Source organism: Bombyx mandarina, chromosome 12 (genome assembly GCF_030267445.1).
Source record: "Bombyx mandarina strain Sakado chromosome 12, ASM3026744v2".
In the NCBI taxonomy this organism is placed as follows: Eukaryota; Metazoa; Arthropoda; class Insecta; order Lepidoptera; family Bombycidae; genus Bombyx; species Bombyx mandarina.
Genome location: NC_143219.1, coordinates 11892654 through 11914038, shown reverse-complemented (window position 1 = coordinate 11914038; position 21385 = coordinate 11892654). Strand labels below are relative to the sequence as shown.

Below are 21385 nucleotides of genomic sequence, written 5' to 3'. Positions count from 1 at the left end.
ATTTTTTTTTTATTGAGGCATATTTCAGGAAAAAAAACATAAAATTTTAGGTAAGATGAAAACTCGTAAAGGTAAAATAAAATAACCACAACTATGGATCACAATATAGTATATTCATATTAGCTTACCTTGAGCTACATAAACTTATTATTTACAAATTTGTTCTTAATACCTACAAACATATTTAACAATAAGCAACAATGTTACTGCACACCGTGACCATACAAAATCATTCATGTTCACTAAATAATAATACATTTATTCAGTTTATGTTTAATAGAAGGATTACCGCGATTTTTTTTGATAAAATAAAATTAGCTTTTTTACTATTGCTTTTCACAAAGCCACTTTATGTACAAAAAAAAAACTAATGCTAAAAATTGTATAAATTTTTGTTATAAGCCGGATGGGAAGTGGGCATTACGTCGCACGGAAACCTTGACCTTATAACATTACTTGTGGCTGTAAAAGAGAAACAAAAAAGTATAATCCTGATATACGTCAGAAGATTGCTCCGATTTTTTATAATCTTAAAATCCTTGTACAACTTGAATTTTAGATACAAAAAAATTTAGTTCATTAGCTTTCTGTCAAAATATATATTAACCCCAATTTAAGTGAATTCATTGTGAATTCTTTTTAGTTTTTATTTATTAATCTTCTAGGCAAACGGATATAGAGCCCACATGATGGCCAGTGGTTATCGTCATTTACGGACGTCAGTGACGCCAAGGGTAGTAGAGCCAAGCCACTGTCTACTGCGACTTACAGTACCTTTTTTTTCTTTTTTGCACAATAATGGCTAGACGAGCTTACCACCTACCTGGTGTTAAGTGGTTGGCAGAGCCTATCATCGCAGACATCACACCGCGAAAGCCCTTTTAACAACTTGGAACGTAAGGTCGAACCTAAATAGTATTTCTTAGCCTGTTTCGGCATACTCAGTATAAATTTATAATTTTGCCGCCACTAACAATTTCAATACATTAACATGACTTATTTTAAAGCAATCATTTTCAAGCAATATACACAATTGATGGAATATAAAATGTTTTATTAGTTAATTCACAACCAACCACATTGCAATAGGGATCGCACAGTCAAACTCATTGATAGTAAGTATTTTAAGCAGCCCATAATTAATACTATTGTAAAGCATTGCTATTTTAGAAAAATGTTTATAAGCGATCATTTCTTCGGCGCTATTTGTCTAATTTAGCCAATAGATCGACAGTACGGTGCCCAGATTGATTAAAAATAGGTCCTGGTTTTTTATTTTATTTTAAGAATTAGTGACGATTTATCGTTCTGAAACTGCGTCCGTGACTAGCCTTCGTAAACTAGGAAAATATATAAACGAACAACACAAATATTTCATATTTTATTTTCCACACAATTCGTAAAATTATCATAATTTTAACACTTTCCCCGAATTCATTTAAGAATATCATACATACGCAGTAAGCCAACAATATTTCAAAATAATATTTTCGATTTTATATGCAAAACAAGTATATAACAACTTTAGATTCCTAATTTATGTAGTAATTTTAGGTAAATATTTTTAACTGTACAGTATCAATACCTATCATATAGGCTTAATAAACTAAAAATGCAGTGTCACTTTTATGTATGTATCTAATGTATTTGCTGAAATAAACAGAGTTTCCAATAAAAAAGGAGGTAATGAATGAATATTCTAATGATGTAGGCTGTTTTACGGACAGACAGCTTTGAAGTTTTTCGTAGACGAGGTGAAATTTGAAAATTAAATGCAAAGACGGGACTCATACAAAGAAACGTATAGACACGAGGCCACCTTGCTTCCCACACGCCCGCATCACGCCACGTCACGCCAGGCGTCTGCTACGTCACGCTCTTTGTAATATGTATTATTAACGTGTTTTCGCCTCATGATATGCGTGTCATTTACGCTATTTTGAATTATAACATGATTGTTAAATAGGGCATGATTGTTAAATAAAATAAGCAAATCGGTCTGCAAAATAAGAAATTTGATAATTGAGCGCTGTATTATGTAGAATGTTGCCAGTAAAAAATTACTAATAAATAAATTTTTTAGGAGTTCGTCATTACTGGTGGAAGTGATTGAAATGTTTTACTTTTTACTTTAAAATGTTTTCAATAGTTCACCTGTTCAATTCATTTAGGATAATATTAAACAATTCGTTTAAAATATTTCAGTTGATTTGTTATTTTAAAAATTATGTTACAATAACAGTGAATACACAGTATTTTTTGCTAAGTACAAAAAAAATAGTTCCTGATTCTAAGCGCTATTTATAATATTTTGGTGTAGGTAAATGAAATTATAAAAATTAATAGAAGGGATCGCGTTCTCATTCTCTTAGTATCATTGGCTACTTGATAAGTTTCAATATTAATTGCTCAATAAGTAACCGATCCAACTCTATACATATATTTTTCGATATGATCAGTTTCTATTAGTTATCACCATGAGAACCAGGCTTAAGTATAGTAGGAAATACAATAAGAATACGATATGTGCTCGATCCAATTATGTTCATATATTAGGATATCGCGTGAGTACATTTGTGCATTTGAGTACAAATGTAAATTTTCTAACAAAAAATATATTGAATATCACCACCAAACTTTATGATGAATATACTCGTAGTAGGTATAAGACAGAATTTCAATTTGAACAACATCACATAAAGCCTCTTGAAGTCCCACGGATCTAAGAAATTTTGATATAAATACTGAAAAGGCACATAAATTATATAAATAAAAACACCATTACGCACTTTGGTAAGCTAATAAATCTTTGGAACTTACTTGAGGTGGCAACTCCAATGGCACATTCATCACAATAAAAAAAAAACATGAAATAACCGACTTCAAAATGCAAGGAATCCTTTGTTTTAATTTTTAGACATAAAGTGAGAAACTGGTATGGAAGCTTTTAGCTGACATAGAAAAAAATATAACATTAAAATGGAAAATACCGAACACTAATTATGTTCGCGATTTTTAAAACGTTATTGCTCTATCATTTATAAGTGGTTTATTTCATAATGAAGGGAAGCTTTTAACCGAAATTTTGGTCACCAGGATCGACATTCCATTGTATCAATCAGCAAAGCGTTAAATGAGTGTGAAAATATTTAATTGATTCGATGCAGAACTAATCGGTCTAGCGGAAAATTGTTTATAAATTATAATAATGTTTGAATAAAATAAAGAGGATGATAGTATTAATGAGATTTTTATTTTGAATACATATGACACAGTAAAAAAAACAGAACTACATTTTGAAGTCGGTCTGTTTTATTGTTTATAAAGTATAGTGTATGTTCAGTGATTTCTCCATATTAATTTTGAAGCGTATTTAAACAAAGTCCACGTGTAATCGTGTTGGTAGCGTTTGTAGTAATGTAGCACTGAATATTAGTAAACAGTGGGTTAGCTGAAGCGCGGGAGCAGATCCCCCTAATTTTCCTGCGGCTTGGACGCGATCAGCTCGGGAAGCACCCTCGGTCAGCTCCCGAGACCTAGAATAACCTTTCAGTTTCTCTCCCTGAACACTCTCTTCATTGCTTCTCCAGTATACTGTTGCTATTGTTGCTAGACACTGCAATAGAGAACAGTTTAGTTCAATTAAAAAACGTTTTCTGAATTACGAATTCGTGTACTGGTCATTAAACAAATAAAATTGTGATTGTGCTTTGTGTTATATTCCTATTACTAGATGACCCGGCGAACTTTGTTCCGCCTTATAAGTAGAGGCAATAAATGAACGGACTTTCGATTTTATCGTGGTCAATTTTTTATTTGGATAATTAATATAAATTAAAATAGCAAGTATTTTAATGATACTTTATTGGCCATGTATTTTAGCTGTTATTATTATTATTGTATTTTCTTGTTCTTCTTCAATCCTTTCACTCGCAATGTTTCGAATCCTAGTTGCATTACGGCTTCGTCGGGAATGATTTGATCGTGCCGGTCGCGACATGACTTTCTTAATGATTACCTATCTCGGCACAATAAATAGAAATTCGAAACAAACACATCAACCGGTCAACTTCAAAATTCTACTATAATTAACCATAGACTACATTACGTTTAGCTGTCAGCTGCATTTTGTTATTCCATATCAGTTGCGTTTTGTTATACCACGTTTTATGTCACGTCCCATGGGGACGTGATAAAAAGTATCCTATGTCCTTGTCCTGGTTCTAAGCTACCTCCCCACCAATTTTCAGTCAAATCAGTTCAGCCGTTCTTAAGTCATAAATAGTGTAACTAACACGACTTTCTTTTATATATATTCCTATTACCTATACCAATATTTCACGTCGCAGTAAAATATGAAATGTCTATTTTGGCATTAACATTTTTCGCAATTAATTACACATTAATCTAGTTATATCGGACCTTCGTCATGTGAATCGATCGAAACAAAAGGATTAATCAACAAAAAATCTTTTTTCAATTAAAGCTAAGTATTTTCAAGATTGATCTTATATAGTTATATTATGTTAGCGGTCTATACTGAAAAGATTATTGACGTATCAAAAAATGATTAAGACTGTTGAATACTAATTCAATTTATTCCCAAACTGAACAAGCGGAATAATGCTAGTGTCATATTGGCCATTTGTGTAACAACGGCACAAGTAACAACTATACCAAACTTCAGTTCAATTATAAAATAGTTTTGAAACTACTGTACAAACCATTTCGCAAATCCGTTGTCTGAAAACTTAGGGAATAACATTAAATATTTTAAGAGTTATTTTTTGTGAAGGAAATGATCCAATTCAATTCTCAATACTTTGACCAGTGTGTTTTGCCACTAATGTCACGCGACAGTGTGCAGTGGTTGCTCACAATGGACTTTATCAGAAAACTTAATATCACTTAAAGAGCAATGGAGAGGTCTAAGAGTGGAATTGAGATCTACGAGTTTTCCTGCGAATAAGGAATGAGGAGATTCGCAGAAGAACCAAGGCAATTGAAATAGGCCGAAGATTTGCGAGGTTGAATAGGCAGTGAGGCAGGAATCGAAAAGTACATCGACAACGTGCAAAAGGTCATAGGAATCCACTAGATGCGGCTGTCCAAGGCCGACTATTTTGGCTAACCTGAAGAGAGAGACTTATGTCCAGCAGTAGACGTCCGTGGACGATGATGATGATGAAAGGAAACCAAGCGAGGTGTTATACCTAAACAGTAGTTTAGCTTATAATTTCATCGTTGACTTTTGGTAATCATATTACATTGAATAGCAATGAAACTACAGCCGCCTTCCTTGATGAGCTCTTTACTTCTCTTAACTTAAGTTAGTTAAAAATTGGGTCAAAGACTATTTTAGGCTATTTTAGTCGGCAAGATTGTAATATATTTCAGAGTCTACACCATGTCATTTTGATATTGATTCACGATTTTTACAAAATTAGTTCACTGTGAATTGAAATAGTAACCAATTCAAATTATTGTATATATATATCAGTAAAATCATTACCATTTGCAAAATTATTACATACAATCATGTTTAATAAATATGAAATTATTTTAAACATTAATTTCTTTCTCTAAATTACTGATAGTGAGGTAGGAGATCAAACAAATCGAAAAACTATCAGTATTTTAAAAACAAGATAAATTTAAAAGGTTTTCATGGCTCCTCGGTAGACAGCGACTTGGCATTGCTGACGTCCATGGGCAACGATAACCACTCACAATCAGGTGGGCCGGATGCTTGTATACAAAGGTAATAAAAAAAAACATTTAAGCAATATCATTTAGAAAAAATCGATATTCATGTCTATAAACTATTAATATTAGATCATTTTCGTCTGCAAACTTCTCACTAGACGGCTTTGCCTCAGCTTCTACATCAGTAATTATGTCAAACTTGTCTTTAACAACTGCTTCATTGTTAGCAAATTCAGATTTTCCTGGAAAGTTATTTCTTTGTCTATTATTTTCTTCTGATGTTAACGTCAACAATTTTACTCATGATTGTATTTTAGATGTTTCGATTAAATTTTAGAGACAGTGATATTTCAATGATATAGTCCTGCCGAATTTCGAAAGCTATTTACTAAATTTATTCAAAGGAGTACAGAAACTAATTCGAAGTAAATTTGTTAGTTTATATTTGGTATCCATTTAGATTACGTTTAGATCTAGAAACACAACTTAAATCAGTTGTTTTTGGATATACGATTTTTCGAATTCTTTTCTAATGATTGTTCATGCTGCCACAGCAACAACATTCGTGATTTAGCACATATTTTTTTGTAAAGTATTCTTTTTATTATTAAATGGTAGTATGCTTCTATTTGTGAAATTATTGTAGTGTTTTTACTACAAATCATGCATCTTTTACACTGCCCATTTCTGCTCTGCCCATTGTGTACACAAAACGTAATCAAAACTCAGCTGACGCACGGGGTTAACGACCTCGTGTGACGAGTCCTCCCGGGTGCATCAGCCACTTTTGCTTCAGATTGTGTTTTCGTGAAAAATCAAATCCCTGAAGCGATAACTATTTACGATCAACTATAAGAAGGTTTAGTGTTTTCCGATTGAGGATGAATATTTTATTAGTTTTTCCATAGGTAATGTTTATCTCTGATATCTTATTTGAAAAATTGACACGATTGGAAAATTTTAAATTTACGCTATATATTATATGTTTGTTCTTTTTCGTTTATTTTTACGACACGTGATGTGATTATAACAATTTCGTAAAAAAATTAAACTTATCATAACACAAATAAAATTAAAACTTTATTGCAACCCGAATGAAAGTGATCAAATTAGATTATTGTATGGGTCCGGTCTTTGGTACGTATGTGTAAGTTTTCAAGTTAATCGAATGTCTCGAAGTTGGCGTAAATTATGTTAAGTCACACTATCTAGGTAGATACATAAAGCATAGGTAATACACATAAATTAGTTATAGCTATGCAACTCAAGAACTCAACAAAAATGTTTACAGGCGTCAGCCACTAGATGGCTTCATTTCGATTAGTTTCTCATTGCTCCTGTAGATGGTAGTAACATATTACTTATCCTATATTTGATTTCTTCAATTGCGAAAACAGCTACACGAAATCAAAAATTTATATTGCAGCCCTCAATGTACTTACACTGAAAAACGACGAAAGCCTTACAGAACTAGTATACGCGTTGAAACAGATTAAATGGGACATCGTCGGCCTGAGTGAGGTAAGGCGGATAGGAGAAAGAATTATTTCCCATCCAGACTTCCTTCTATAACATATAGGAACGACCCCAGGTCAGTATGGAGTTGGTTTTATTATAAAAAAATACCTCACAAATTATGTTGAGAGCTTTATAGGAGTATCAGAACGCATAGCACTGATGAATCTTAAGCTACCTGGGTACAAAGATCCATGGACCATCATACAAGTATACTCACCCACGGAACAATCCGATACAGTATCAATAGAGTCATTCTACCTAGACCTAAATAAAATAATCCAAGACTATGCTTACAAAAACCTTGTTGTGATAGGAGACTTCAATGGCCAAATTGGAGAACGACAACCAGAAGAAGACACAGTCTTGGGACCATTTGTGTATGGAAAAAAGGCCAGAAGCAGAAACGGAGAAAGACTTGTAAACTTTGCACAGGAGAATGGCTTGAGAATCTTAAACACAGTGTTCAAGAAGAAAGAAAGTAAGATGTGGACCTGGTCATCACCAGACGGGAAAACAAAAAACCAAATAGATTTTATAATGTCTAATAAAAGTAGATACTTCTCTAACATGAAAGTTATAAGCAATTTCAACTTCAATACAAACCATCGAATTATTCGAGCAGAACTAACGACAACCCCGCCAAAAAACTCAAGACCAAGAAACAATATGATGAACACAAAACCTACCAAATACCAAATATCCCAAATAGCCAACTCTGTAATGACAAAACTTATAGATTACAAAAAAGAGACAACAAACATGGAGGTGCAAGAAAAATACGACTGGTTAGAAGGAGCAATCAAAGCAGCTATTCAACAAGGGACTAATAACAAAGACCTATCTAACAAGTGGATGACTACCAAAACAATCAACCTTCTCAAACAAAGAGCTAACTTAATTAAAGAAAAAAATAGTAACGATAATCGAAAGCAAATAGCAAAACTCAGCAAAGAAATTAAAGAAAGTATTAGAAAAGATAGAACTCAAAAAAGAATGGAAACAATAGAGAGACACATTTTACAAACAGGAGGTATAAAAAAGGCACATAAGGAATTATCAAACAAAAAGGACTGGATCGTACAGATGAAAGATAGTAATAGCTTGAAGGAAAATCGAAGGCAAGGAATATTAGGAATTGCTAGATCTTACTACAAGAAATTATATGAAAACAACATAGAGGAAAAAGAAATAGAGTTGTTGGAAATCTCATCCGTGCCCAGCATCATACAGGATGAAATAGAATTCGCTATAGAAACTCAAAGAGACAATAAAGCTCCAGGACCCGACAGGATAAGTAACGAAGTACTAAAACAAGCGAAACAAACAATAACACCTATTCTCAAATAAATCTTCAACGATATCATCAATACAGAAACGATTCCCCAGCAATGGACTAAATCCAACATAATCCTTCTGTACAAAAAAGGTGATCAGTACGATATTGGAAACTACCGACCCATAAGTTTAATGTCCAACCTGTACAAAATATTTGCAAAGATCTTGCTCAAGCGAATGGAGGGCAAACTCGACGAGCAACAGCCAATAGAACAAGCAGGTTTTAGAAGAAACTACTTGATCATATCCATGCTGTTAGGCAAATCATTGAAAAATATACAGAATATCAACTCATATACTATCTAGCATTTGTCGATTACACCAAAGCATTTGACTCATTAATACATGCAAACATCTGGGAGGCGTTAAGAGAACAAGGAATAGAACAAAAATATATAAGATTGATTAGAAATGTTTACAAAAACAGCTCGGCGTGCATTCAGTTAGAAAAGAAAGGAGATTCGTTTAAGATACAAAAAGGAGTAAGACAAGGAGATCCTCTCTCTCCAAAACTTTTCTCCTCTGTTTTGGAAATGATCTTCAGGAGCCTTGATTGGGAGAATCTGGGTTTAAATATAGACGGCCGCACACTAACACACTTAAGATTTGCCGATGACATTGTGTTATTCGCAAAAACACCGGGAGACCTAAATAGAATGTTAAACGAACTAGCCTCGGAGAGTGAAAAAGTAGGACTAAAATTAAATCCCGAAAAAACAAAAGTAATGACCAACGGAAGCAAAAGCAGCATAAATGTAGGCAAGTCATAAATTACCTATGTCGAAGAATATATATACCTCGGACAGCTGATATCACCTAAAGATAATATAAACAAAGAGATCAAAAGAAGAATTGCAAACAGTTGGAAGAGGTATTGGGATCTAAGAGAAATAATGAAAGATAAAAACCTTCATATAGGAACAAAAGCCAAACTATTCAATGTTTGCATTCTACCAATTTTAATGTATGGAAGCCAAACATGGGCCTTAACAAAAAACATAACCAATAGAATTGCTATTTGCCAACGAGCAATGGAAAGAAGCATGATAGGAGTAAAAAGGGAGGATAAAATAAGAAACACTAACATTAGGAAAAAGACTAAGACACAGGACGTAACTCTAAAAATAAAAAGTCTAAAATGGAAGTGGGCGGGACACATGGTCAGAGGAAAAGAAAAATGGAGCAAAATAACTACACATTGGTACCCAAGGGAAGGCAAGAGGAAAAGAGGCAGGCAACAAAAAAGATGGGACGATGATATCAGGCAGGTTGCGGGTATAACATGGAGTAGAGTAGCCAGAGAGAGATCAGAATGGAGTAGGTTAGAGGAGGCCTTTGCCAACTGGCAAACGGACTTACAGAGAGTAAACAAGCACCAAATACACCAATTTTAATTTTCTAAAATACATATATATACATATATCAGTATAAGTGCAGTAATATAAGAAACTTAATTGTATATCTGTTTTCCGAATAAAGGGCTCTATTATTATTATTATTATTATATTTGATTTCTAATGAAGGATTTTGTAAATTTTCAGAAACCACAAATTGATAAAGTTTAATCAATTCGCCTATAAAAATAAAGACTTGCATTATTTTTTATTTTCTGTGTTTAGTTATACAATAGTTAAATGCCTTAACAACATACAAGTTTAGGGACGTCCGCTACAAGATGTCGCTAGTTTTCATACAGAAAACATATTTGTCTTAAACTATCGCAGTTTCCGGGCCCTGACATAAAGGACAAGCTAAAACTTTGTCAAATAAAACAGTATTTTTAACGCTGTAGACGGGACGACGAGAGCATGGGCAATGAGCAAAACTTTTAGTCTATTTATCTAATGGGATAGTAATAAAAATACATACTTTTAATTTTAAGTCTCCTTTCCTAAAATGCTTTGATTTCACTTTGAAATCGAGCCCCAAACTGGTCGTCTCCAATCCGTCGCTATGAACTTGGTGGGTTGGAGTCAGTAAGGCGGCGGTAGGCGCCGGCTCTCCGTTGATGTACCAAGCGAGCCTGGTGGCGGGCCTGGACCGGCCTGACGTGCAGTTCACCTGCACCCGGTCGCCGATTTGATACCGGATTTTTGATCCAGTTATCGTAGGTCCCTGGTCTGGTAACGCTGTTTGAAAATGTCAATTGGTTACTTAATTATAAAAAAGACTATAATATGTAAGTCGACATGGGTGACATAGGTAGAACCTAAACGTTATGCAATTTTGAGAGTCAATTTTATTGTGTTCAAGTTTTTTAATCGATAACATGCCTACAGTCGTATAAATAATGTAGTGGGTACCTGTGCATATTAATGTTTTTTTAGTGATGAAATTTTTATTCCAAGTCAAAATGTGATTATGCATATAATGGTCAAAAAAGACGATTTTCATACTCTCACTCTCAGAAGATCATATTTAGTTTTGTAATTCCAAATGTATTTAAAAAATTTCATCATTCTACGCTAGATTTTCGCAATATTTGGGAATATGAAAAAAAATACATTTGACTTTTTTTGTAAGAGATTTTGCTGGTTGAATATGGTTTTAAGTAAACACTGTCAAAAAGTGCCAATATCATTTTTTAAGCCTCATTGAATATTAAAACTATGGTAAGAACCCGTTAAATAATACTACAGTTTTACAATCCATACATGCGTAGAGTAAAATTGGGGATTCGGAGGCGCAGCGGGCGTCTCGAATCGCGGCCCCCAATCTCGCTTACTTTGCGCACTGAAACGCTGAGGGCAGACGTGATCGTGTATGTGCATCGTATTCATCCATTTCCCATTTAATTCTATTATCCAGATATGTGATGATTTAAAGAAAGAGCCCAGTTTTGAGGAATTTTACGTACTGACATGTAGGCTGAATAAGAGGCCATCTAGAAATTATTTTCGGCAAAATACAGCAAACCGGTGGGATTTGCGGCTTTCTGCAGTTGTAATGAGATCGAGCGAGTACTCCGGAAATATTTTTGTGTCAAATATCCCAATTATGTTGCGAAGCTGACGTGCTGACGATTTTGATAATGTTTTATCATGATAAAGAGATTTTACACAAAATAAATCAATGTTACACGTATTAGCGTGGTAAGCCGCTCAACCACGGAATCTAATTCAACTAATTTTGATATTCCTGAGAATAATCGTTTCTTCTATATTTGGGGTTATATGTTGAAGCGTTGCGTACATAAATACAAATGTTTATCAAAAATAATCTTTATCATTTAACGACACAACAACAAGTATTTTTATTACGCTTTTATTAGCTTCATATGTACCTATATATTAATAATATATGTATGTTAGTATGTAACGAAATCTTTAAACATGATTTTGACTCCCTTTAAAACGTCGGATTCACTCGAATTTGGCATACTTATTAAGGACCGATGATAGTTCAATATTTAAAACAGTTTGATCCGTTACCCTTACTAGGATAATCAGGATTAGCGATTTTTTATTTTCCTGAGACCCGGAGCGTCTGCGTCAAGACCAATAAGGGAAACTACCAGGCGCCGATCACCTATTTCTCGGATAAGTTACCGACTGGATAAGTTACGTTTACGTTACGTATACGTTTGGAACCTTTGGGTCTGCGGAGGGACTTCGGTTCCCTCTGTATTTTGTACCGAATGTTCCATGGGGAGTGCTCTGAGGAAATGTTAGAGATGATACCATCATCTCGTTTTTACCATCGTACCGCCCGCCACCGGAGTAGAGTCCATACTACCTGGAGCCACTGCGGTCATCGACAGTGCGTTTCCAGAGGTCTTTTTTGCCACGTACCATCCGGCTATGGAATGAGCTCCCCTCCACGGTGTTTCCCGAGCGCTATGACATGTCCTTCTTTAAAAGAGGCTTGTGGAGAGTATTAAGCGATAGGCAGCGGCTTGGCTCTGCCCCTGGCATTGCTGAAGTCCATGGGCGACGGTAACCACTCATCATCAGGTGGGCCGTATGCTCGTCTGCCTACAAGGGCAATAAAAAAATAAAAAAAACTGATGCAGAAGAAATTTCTGAAAAATTGAAAAGAAAATTGAAAAAATTTAAATTCAACTAAAAAATGAAAAATAAATAATAGTTTAAAAAAAAACGCTTTTACAGAAAATCCAACTAAAAAATAGAAAATAAATTTTAATATTTATAAATTTGAATTAAAAATAGTGTAAAAAAAATTATTTTATTTAAAAAAAAAGCGTGGGATGTTTTTCAGGATATTGCCTTGATTTCAGGATATACCTGTAATTACCTCTAATTTCTTTTGTTGATTACCTAACTATGGACTAGACAACCATTTTAGGAACAAATTACATTTGTTGGAAACAATATTTAAGTGAAATTATTTAACATATAATAAGTAAAGATAAATTTAAACCACAGCTATGCTCACGTTTCCCTCAACCTTTATGATAAGATTGTTCATCCGAATGTGAATATTGAATTGATTTTGAAAATTCGTATTTCATAATAGAAATCTGGAAACATCTAAAAATAAAGTGTCACGTAAATACCTTGCGGTGCAACACATGTCAATGTAATATGATAAAAAAATATATGAAAAGTTCATAGTTACTTGTAAATTTTGATGGACAATATTGAGTGATTACAGTTATTTTATTTTTATATTTAAACATCCCTTGCACATTTGCGAATGATAGAATAAGTACCTACACGGGCCGCGGTGTCGTTCTGCATCAAAGGCGTTTCTGAAGTGTATGAGTTGTAAAACGGTGATAATTTACTGTGCTTAAAATACCTTTTAAATTTGCTTATGCGAAGAGCTTAATGTAAAGTATTACATCAATGATTGCCATAATAAATGTAAGGTCTTATACTAACATTTATTTAATTGGTAGTGGACATCATTGTAATTAGAATCATCATTATTAGAAGTAAATAAATACATTTATGCCAAATTAAAAAATTACACGAAATTGGAGTTCACTGTAAACTTAAAAAATTGGTTGGAAAAATATAGTTTCATGTTATATCCTCTAGCTTCTATGTTCTATGGTCAGATAATTTTTCTCACGATTTTCTTTTTATTGCCCTTGTTCTCCACTCCAGTTCTCCACTTCAAACACAAGTTTTGATCGCCTCTCTTGCACCACGCTCCGAGAGAGACTCTACAAGGTAGGACGATACAAGATAGTTAGCAAAATTCATGTTATATTTTTGGATGGAGGAACCGTGGTTTGTCCTGAGATCTCTGCCGTCCAGCGCGGACGAATGGGTGATCTCCAGGGCCCTCCATGTAGTAGTAGGTTTGCTAACAACTGCTCGGGCACCCTGTGAAGGTCTAACAGCTCAAAGGCTGCAGTTTCGTAACTGCGTCTACCACTGGATCGGAAACGCTAGCTAATAGTTTTGTGCCTTTTAAAGTGTTTGTCACACTTGATCGGTACGAATTTGATTGATTGATTGATTAAAAATTCTTTATAACACAAAAATATTGTACAACTTAGCGCCATGCAGGCATTCTCTTCCAGTTAACCTTCGTTGATGAAGTGAAAGGTTCAAGAAGTGCGTAGCTGTGATAAAGCTAATAGGTACATGGCGATAATTTAAAGAATAATATGAGAGGCATGAGTAAAAATAAACACTAGGTTATAATTACATTGCTAAAAATAAATACAAATATACGTACATACAAATACATACAAAATACGTAAATAAAAAATAAGATTATTTTATTAGAGGAAATAGAAACATTCTTATGCAAGCAACTGTGCGTATAGTTGATATAATCTGTTGTAACGAGTCGTGTTGCCTATACTCTGTTCCGTACATAATTAAAACGGGTTCGGCCAACACAAGAGTTTACCTATATGATCGGTGATTTAAAAACAAATCTACTTAAACTCCATGTCGTAACATTTACTCTAAAAACATACAATGAGCAAAAATAATTAAAAAATAGTACAAAAAAATATATATGTTAAATCATTCATTGGAACACAAAAGTAATATAGCTGTATTCGCTATGCGCTGCCAATAAATAGATTGTTTCTTACTTTCTATTATTTAAAGATATATATATAATATAAAGAATAAGTTTATGTTTTATTGTACACGAAACGAAACGAAAATAGTGTTATTTGTATATATTATTATATGTAATGTTTACTGTATGCACTAGGTTTGTGTTCCTAATTCTACTTTCCTTTTGCGGGCCTACTGGAAGAGAATTCAACATGAAATAAGTAGTGCCCTTGTACTCTGTATCCTTATTGACGTGTCTTTTCTAACAGCTGTGTGTACAAAATATATTAAAAAATAGTGATATTTTATGAAGTACATTGAGTGGCTTTATCAATAATACTAATTGGATGAACGCCTTCTTAACTTGAACACAATTTTGAATTCAAATTTTACACGTATGTGACGGTGCCTCTTTTGGAGATCCCAAAAGATAACCTTTAGTAATCTATATTCTATAATTTTATATTTGGATTTCGTGTTCCCGCCTGGATTTCGTGTCTCGGTATAACACACAAAATTAATAAAAATATCTGAATTTCAATTAAAAATGCCTTTGCATTGCTATCGTATCGGACCAGAGCTTTCGTTAGCACTAAAATGCTCGCCATCCGTTCGCCGCTGAGAAATCATTAGGGAACTCTACCACTGGAGAGGAATAGGACTTTGAGAACAACAACTTCACCGCTGCCCCAAAATATCCTTATCGCCGGCGCATCGCGTTGCGTAATATAGTAAATGTCTGGATTTTTTTTTATGGTCTTTTATTTAGAGAGAGAGAGAGAGATTACACTTTATTGCACCCCAACACAATTTACATTAAAAAAACAGTCAAAAAGTATTTACTCTCGTAGGAAGAAATATTGACGAACATGACACGTGTTTTATTTTTAGAATTACGTAGAGCTCACCTCGTAGCAAAGAAATATGATCTGATTTGAACATCATAACATACGAAGCGTGTTTACAGTTTCTCTTTGTTTTTGCGATATTTTTTAATTATTGTTGGAATCTAAATAGATGGAGAAAATAAACAAATTATAGAAATTATAGTTTTTGAACGTATAAAATATATATATTTTGTATTTCTCGCTTTGTTATTTTATTATAACTTTTTTGTGTAGTTTCTTTTTTTTTTTTAGTTTGTTTGTTGAATAAATATTATTTGAGAATTACAAATACAATCATTACATTTGAGTATATCGCTTATGTGTACTTTTGACAAATGAAAACAACACATTTACCAGAAGTCACGACAGTTCATAGCAAAAATGTCTTTAGTGCTCACAAAATAAGGCAGGTTTTCTTGCGTGCAAACCATTGCGCGTGAAATGTGAATTCACTTAATTACTCAGTTCCCAGTTTCATGTAATTTACTAATGTGTCCATCAAATTCAATTCGACATTGGTTTTTGCATTGTCGTGTAATGTTTTGTTCATAATAGTTTTTGTAACCTTCGCAAACAATTTACTAATTTCACAAAAAGGTTCCTGCGCTTTCCAAGTTATTAACTAGTTAAATGGTAGGTAGCAAATGAAAAAGGTGAATTTACAACAAATTATTTGAGTGTAAAAATAAATTTTGCTTTTTTTATTAGATTCGCACAACTGAATAAAAAAAACACGCATAAACTAATTTAGAAAAAACTAATTTAGAAAAAACAAAAGAAAAAACATTATAGAATTCACCCTTTTGGGTGTGAACACATCTTGCTTAAGAGCGTTTGTGGATAAGATAAAAATATCGAGACGATTCCGATAGAGGCACCCGTCACGTGCGGACGTGCTCATCGACCACTCGATCGCCCGGTCTTTGTTCGCCTGGCTTTTGTTAGCCCGGCCATTGTTCGCGCGGCCTGTGTTTGTGGTACATCTGCCGACTAAGTGCTCTTTCTGGAAGTTTTTATTTGTTTTGTTTCCTTTTGTTGTTTCTGTGTTCGTGGTACATCTGCCGACAAACTGTTTTCCTGGAAGTGTTTAATTGTTCTGTTTCTTTTTGTTATTTCCGTTTTGTTGTGTTTTTTCTTTGTCCTGTAGTAATCGTGCCGCATCGCCACCTGTGTTCAATAGAACCGCTCAGGTCCGAGAAGTTGGGGCCTCGCCGCAAGGCGAGTGTTTTCAAGACCCGGGGCCGCCCCACCTGGGCACTCAGCGATCATGGACGCTGTATTCGCGGAATTCCTCCGACTTCGCCACCCACAGCTCGCCTCAGAGTTTCTGGCCTTCAAGGCCGATCACACCGCGAGCCCTCTCGTGGACTCCGCCGAGCTCGCTGCTCCTGCGTCGCCTGTACCTGCGTGCAAAGCTTCTGCATCGAGCACCGCAGCCTCCGTCGTGCCTGCCGTTCCCGCGTCGCCTATACTGGCGAGTAAAACTGCTGCGTCGTCCGCCGTGGCCACCGTTCCAGCAGCGCGATCATCCGCAGCCTCCGTCGTGCCCTCCAAAACACCTGCTCGTAGGTCACCTGCGCCCGCCTCCTCGTCCTCCGACTCTGACTCGGAGATGGAGGTCGACCTCGCTCCCGTCTCATCGACGGATGGATTCACCCTGGTACAAAAGGGTAAGAAGCGTGCCGCGGAGTCTCGAGCTCCCGCGGCCGCTAAAATTAGCAAAGCCGCGAACGCGTCGCGCCCCCGCCCTCAGACTCCCGTTGCGCCTCCAGCCCGTGCCACTCCGTCGCCGCGTCCGGTGGCACAAAATAAAACCCCGACCCCTCCCCCGGTAATCCTCCGAGAGAAGGCAGCTTGGGATCGAGTTTCCCTGGCCCTTAAGGCCAAAAATATCAACTTCACGAATGCCCGTAACCTCGCGAACGGCATTCAAATTAAGGTTCGAACACCCGACGACCATAGGGCCCTCTCTTCTTACCTCCGTAAGGAGCGTATAAGTTTCCACACGTATACGCTCCAGGAGGAGCGCGAACTCCGTGCCGTCATACGTGGCATCCCTAAAGAGTTGGATGCCGAGCTAGTCAAGGCCGACCTTCTCGAACAAGGCCTACCGGTTAACTCCGTACACCGCATGCACACAGGTCGCGGAAGGGAGCCATATAACATGGTTCTCGTCGCCCTCCAGCCTACCCCCGAGGGTAAGCAAATATTCAACATCCGAACGGTCTGTAGCCTTTCCGGAATCGCCGTCGAAACCCACACAAGAAAGGCACACCTAGCCAGTGCCATAACTGCCAATTATACGGGCATTCTTCCCGTAACTGTCACGCGCGCCCCCGATGCGTCAAGTGTTTAGGAGATCACGCCACGGCCCTCTGCACTCGCGATCAAAAAACCGCGACGGAACCGCCTAGCTGCGTCCTGTGTCGTACACAGGGTCACCCTGCAAATTACCGCGGATGCCCCCGAGCCCCGAAAATAAATCGCCGCGTCGCCCGCCAAAACCGCCTCCGAGCTTCCGGCCCAGACATCAAAGCCTCGGCACCCTCTGTGTCGCAGGCTAAGCCAGCGTTCGTTCCGGCGCCGGTGCCCAGTGTCTCGGCTTGGGCGAAACCGCTGCCGTACACGAACACGGTTACAACTCCCTCCTCCGCGATTCGTCCCGCCCCCGCAACTCGTCCCTCTCCCGCGACTTGCCCTCCGACCGCGTCCGACAATCTCGCTTTAGCGATCGACTTCTTTCAGTCGATCAACTTTGAGCGCGTTAACGCTTTGGGCGACGCCATTCGCGCTGCCTCCACTGCACAACACTTTATCGCCGTTGTGCAAGAATACGCCGACGTATACGCGTCATTAAATACGTACGTCCTCCCCTCACTCCGCCGGTAATCAATGGCGTATATAAGTAGAATAAAGCCCCTATCCGTAACGATAGGATTTTTTAACGCTTACGGTCTCGCAAATCAACGTGATCAGGTTTCTGACTTTTTGCGTGACCATCAAAATGATATCTTTTTAGTGCAGGAGACCCTACTTAAGCCCGCGCGTCGTGACCCTAAAATCGCGAACTACAACATGGTCAGGAACGACAGGCTCTCTGCCCGTGGTGGTGGTACCGTCATTTACTATAGAAGAGCCCTGCATTGCGTCCCGCTCGATCCTCCCGCGCTCGCTAATATCGAAGCATCAGTGTGCCGAATCTCACTGACGGGACACGCGCCGATCGTTATCGCGTCCGTTTATCTTCCACCGGATAAGATCGTTCTAAGCAGTGATATCGAGGCGCTGCTCGGTATGGGGAGCTCTGTCATTCTGGCGGGCGACCTAAATTGTAAACACATCAGGTGGAACTCACACACCACAACCCCGAATGGCAGGCGGCTTGACGCGTTAGTCGATGATCTCGCCTTCGATATCGTCGCTCCGTTAACCCCGACTCACTACCCGCTAAATATCGCGCATCGCCCGGATATACTCGACATAGCGTTATTAAAAAACGTAACTCTGCGCTTACACTCGATCGAAGTAGTTTCAGAGTTAGATTCAGACCACCGTCCCGTCGTTATGAAGCTCGGTCGCGCTCCCGATTCCGTTCCCGTCACGAGGACTGTGGTGGATTGGCACACGCTGGGCATCAGCCTGGCTGAATCTGATCCACCATCGCTCCCGTTTAACCCGGACTCTACCCCGTCTCCTCAGGATACCGCTGAAGCCATAGACATCTTAACATCACACATCACCTCGACATTAGATAGGTCATCGAAACAAGTTGTAGCGGAGGACTTCCTTCACCGCTTCAAATTGTCCGACGATATTAGGGAACTCCTTAGAGCTAAGAACGCCTCGATACGGGCCTACGACAGGTATCCTACCGCGGATAATCGTACTCGAATGCGTGCCCTACAACGCGACCTAAAGTCTCGCATCGCCGAAGTCCGAGATGCCAGATGGTCTGATTTCTTAGAAGGACTCGCGCCCTCCCAAAGGTCTTACTACCGCTTAGCTCGTACTCTCAAATCGGATACGGTAGTAACTATGCCCCCTCTCGTAGGCCCCTCAGGCCGACTCGCGGCCTTTGATGATGACGAAAAAGCAGAGCTGCTGGCCGATACATTGCAAACCCAGTGCACGCCCAGCACTCAATCCGTGGACCCTGTTCATGTAGAATTAGTAGACAGTGAGGTAGAACGCAGAGCCTCCTTGCCACCCTCGGATGCGTTACCACCCGTCACCCCGATGGAAGTTAAAGACTTGATCAAAGACCTACGTCCTCGCAAGGCTCCCGGTTCCGACGGTATATCTAACCGCGTTATTAAACTTCTACCCATCCAACTCATCGTGATGTTGGCATCTATTTTCAATGCCGCTGTGGCGAACTGTATCTTTCCCGCGGTGTGGAAAGAAGCGGACGTTATCGGCATACATAAACCCGGTAAACCAAAAAATCATCCGACGAGCTACCGCCCGATTAGCCTCCTCATGTCTCTAGGCAAGCTGTATGAGCGTCTGCTCTACAAGCGCCTCAGAGATTTCGTCTCATCCAAGGGCATTCTCATCGATGAACAATTCGGATTCCGTACAAATCACTCATGCGTTCAACAGGTGCACCGCCTCACGGAGCACATTCTTGTGGGGCTTAATCGACCAAAACCGTTATACACGGGAGCTCTCTTCTTCGACGTCGCAAAAGCGTTCGACAAAGTCTGGCACAATGGTTTGATTTTCAAACTATTCAACATGGGCGTGCCGGATAGTCTCGTGCTCATCATACGAGACTTCTTGTCGAACCGCTCTTTTCGATATCGAGTCGAGGGAACCCGCTCCTCCCCACGACCTCTCACAGCTGGAGTCCCGCAAGGCTCTGTCCTCTCACCCCTCCTATTTAGCTTATTCGTCAACGATATTCCCCGGTCGCCGCCGACCCATTTAGCTTTATTCGCCGACGACACGACTATTTACTATTCTAGTAGAAATAAGTCCCTAATCGTGAAGAAGCTTCAGAGCGCAGCCCTAGCCCTAGGACAGTGGTTCCGAAAATGGCGCATAGACATCAACCCAGCGAAAAGTACTGCGGTGCTATTTCAGAGGGGAAGCTCCACACGGATTTCCTCCCGGATTAGGAGGAGGAATCTCACACCCCCGATTACTCTCTTTAGACAACCCATACCCTGGGCCAGGAAGGTCAAGTACCTGGGCGTTACCCTGGATGCATCGATGACATTCCGCCCGCATATAAAATCAGTCCGTGACCGTGCCGCGTTTATTCTCGGTAGACTCTACCCCATGATCTGTAAGCGGAGTAAAATGTCCCTTCGGAACAAGGTGACACTTTACAAAACTTGCATAAGGCCCGTCATAACTTACGCGAGTGTGGTGTTCGCTCACGCGGCCCGCACACACATAGACACCCTCCAATCCCTACAATCCCGCTTTTGCAGGTTAGCTGTCGGGGCTCCGTGGTTCGTGAGGAACGTTGACCTACACGACGACCTGGGCCTCGAATCAATTCGGAAATACATAAAGTCAGCGTCGGAACGATACTTCGATAAGGCTATGCGTCATGATAATCGCCTTATCGTTGCCGCCGCTGACTACTCCCCAAATCCTGATCATGCAGGAGCCAGTCACCGTCGACGCCCTAGACACGTCCTTACGGATCCATCAGATCCAATAACCTTTGCATTAGATGCCTTCAGCTCTAATACTAGGGGCAGGCTTAGGGACCCCGGTAACCGTACTCGTCGAACTCGACAAAGAGGTCGACGTGCAACCTAACCCATGCATCAGCCCGCTGAGTTTCTCGCCGGATCTTCTCAGCGGGTCGCGATTCCGATCCGGTAGTAGATTCATTCGCGAAGCAGCTACTCTTGAGCTGTTAGGTCTCCTTCGGAGGCGCTCGGGTAGCTGTTAGCAAATCCCACCTCTCCTGGCTGAGCCTTTGCTCGCCCACGT

At 38.5% G+C, this 21385-nt stretch overlaps 1 protein-coding gene across 1 annotated transcript in view; it reads right to left on the bottom strand.

Moving 5' to 3' along the window:
* Window positions 1-3236: 3236 nt before the first annotated feature.
* beat-IIIc (beaten path IIIc) overlaps window positions 3237-21385 on the bottom strand; it is a 130426-nt gene continuing 112277 nt past the window's right edge. Inside the window, exons 5-6 of the mRNA XM_028178498.2 lie at window positions 10429-10688; window positions 3237-3616 (exon numbers count right to left, since the gene is read on the bottom strand). Coding sequence (XP_028034299.1) covers window positions 3374-3616; window positions 10429-10688 — 503 coding nt within the window. The 3' untranslated portion in view covers window positions 3237-3373. The remainder of the gene's footprint in view (window positions 3617-10428; window positions 10689-21385) is intronic.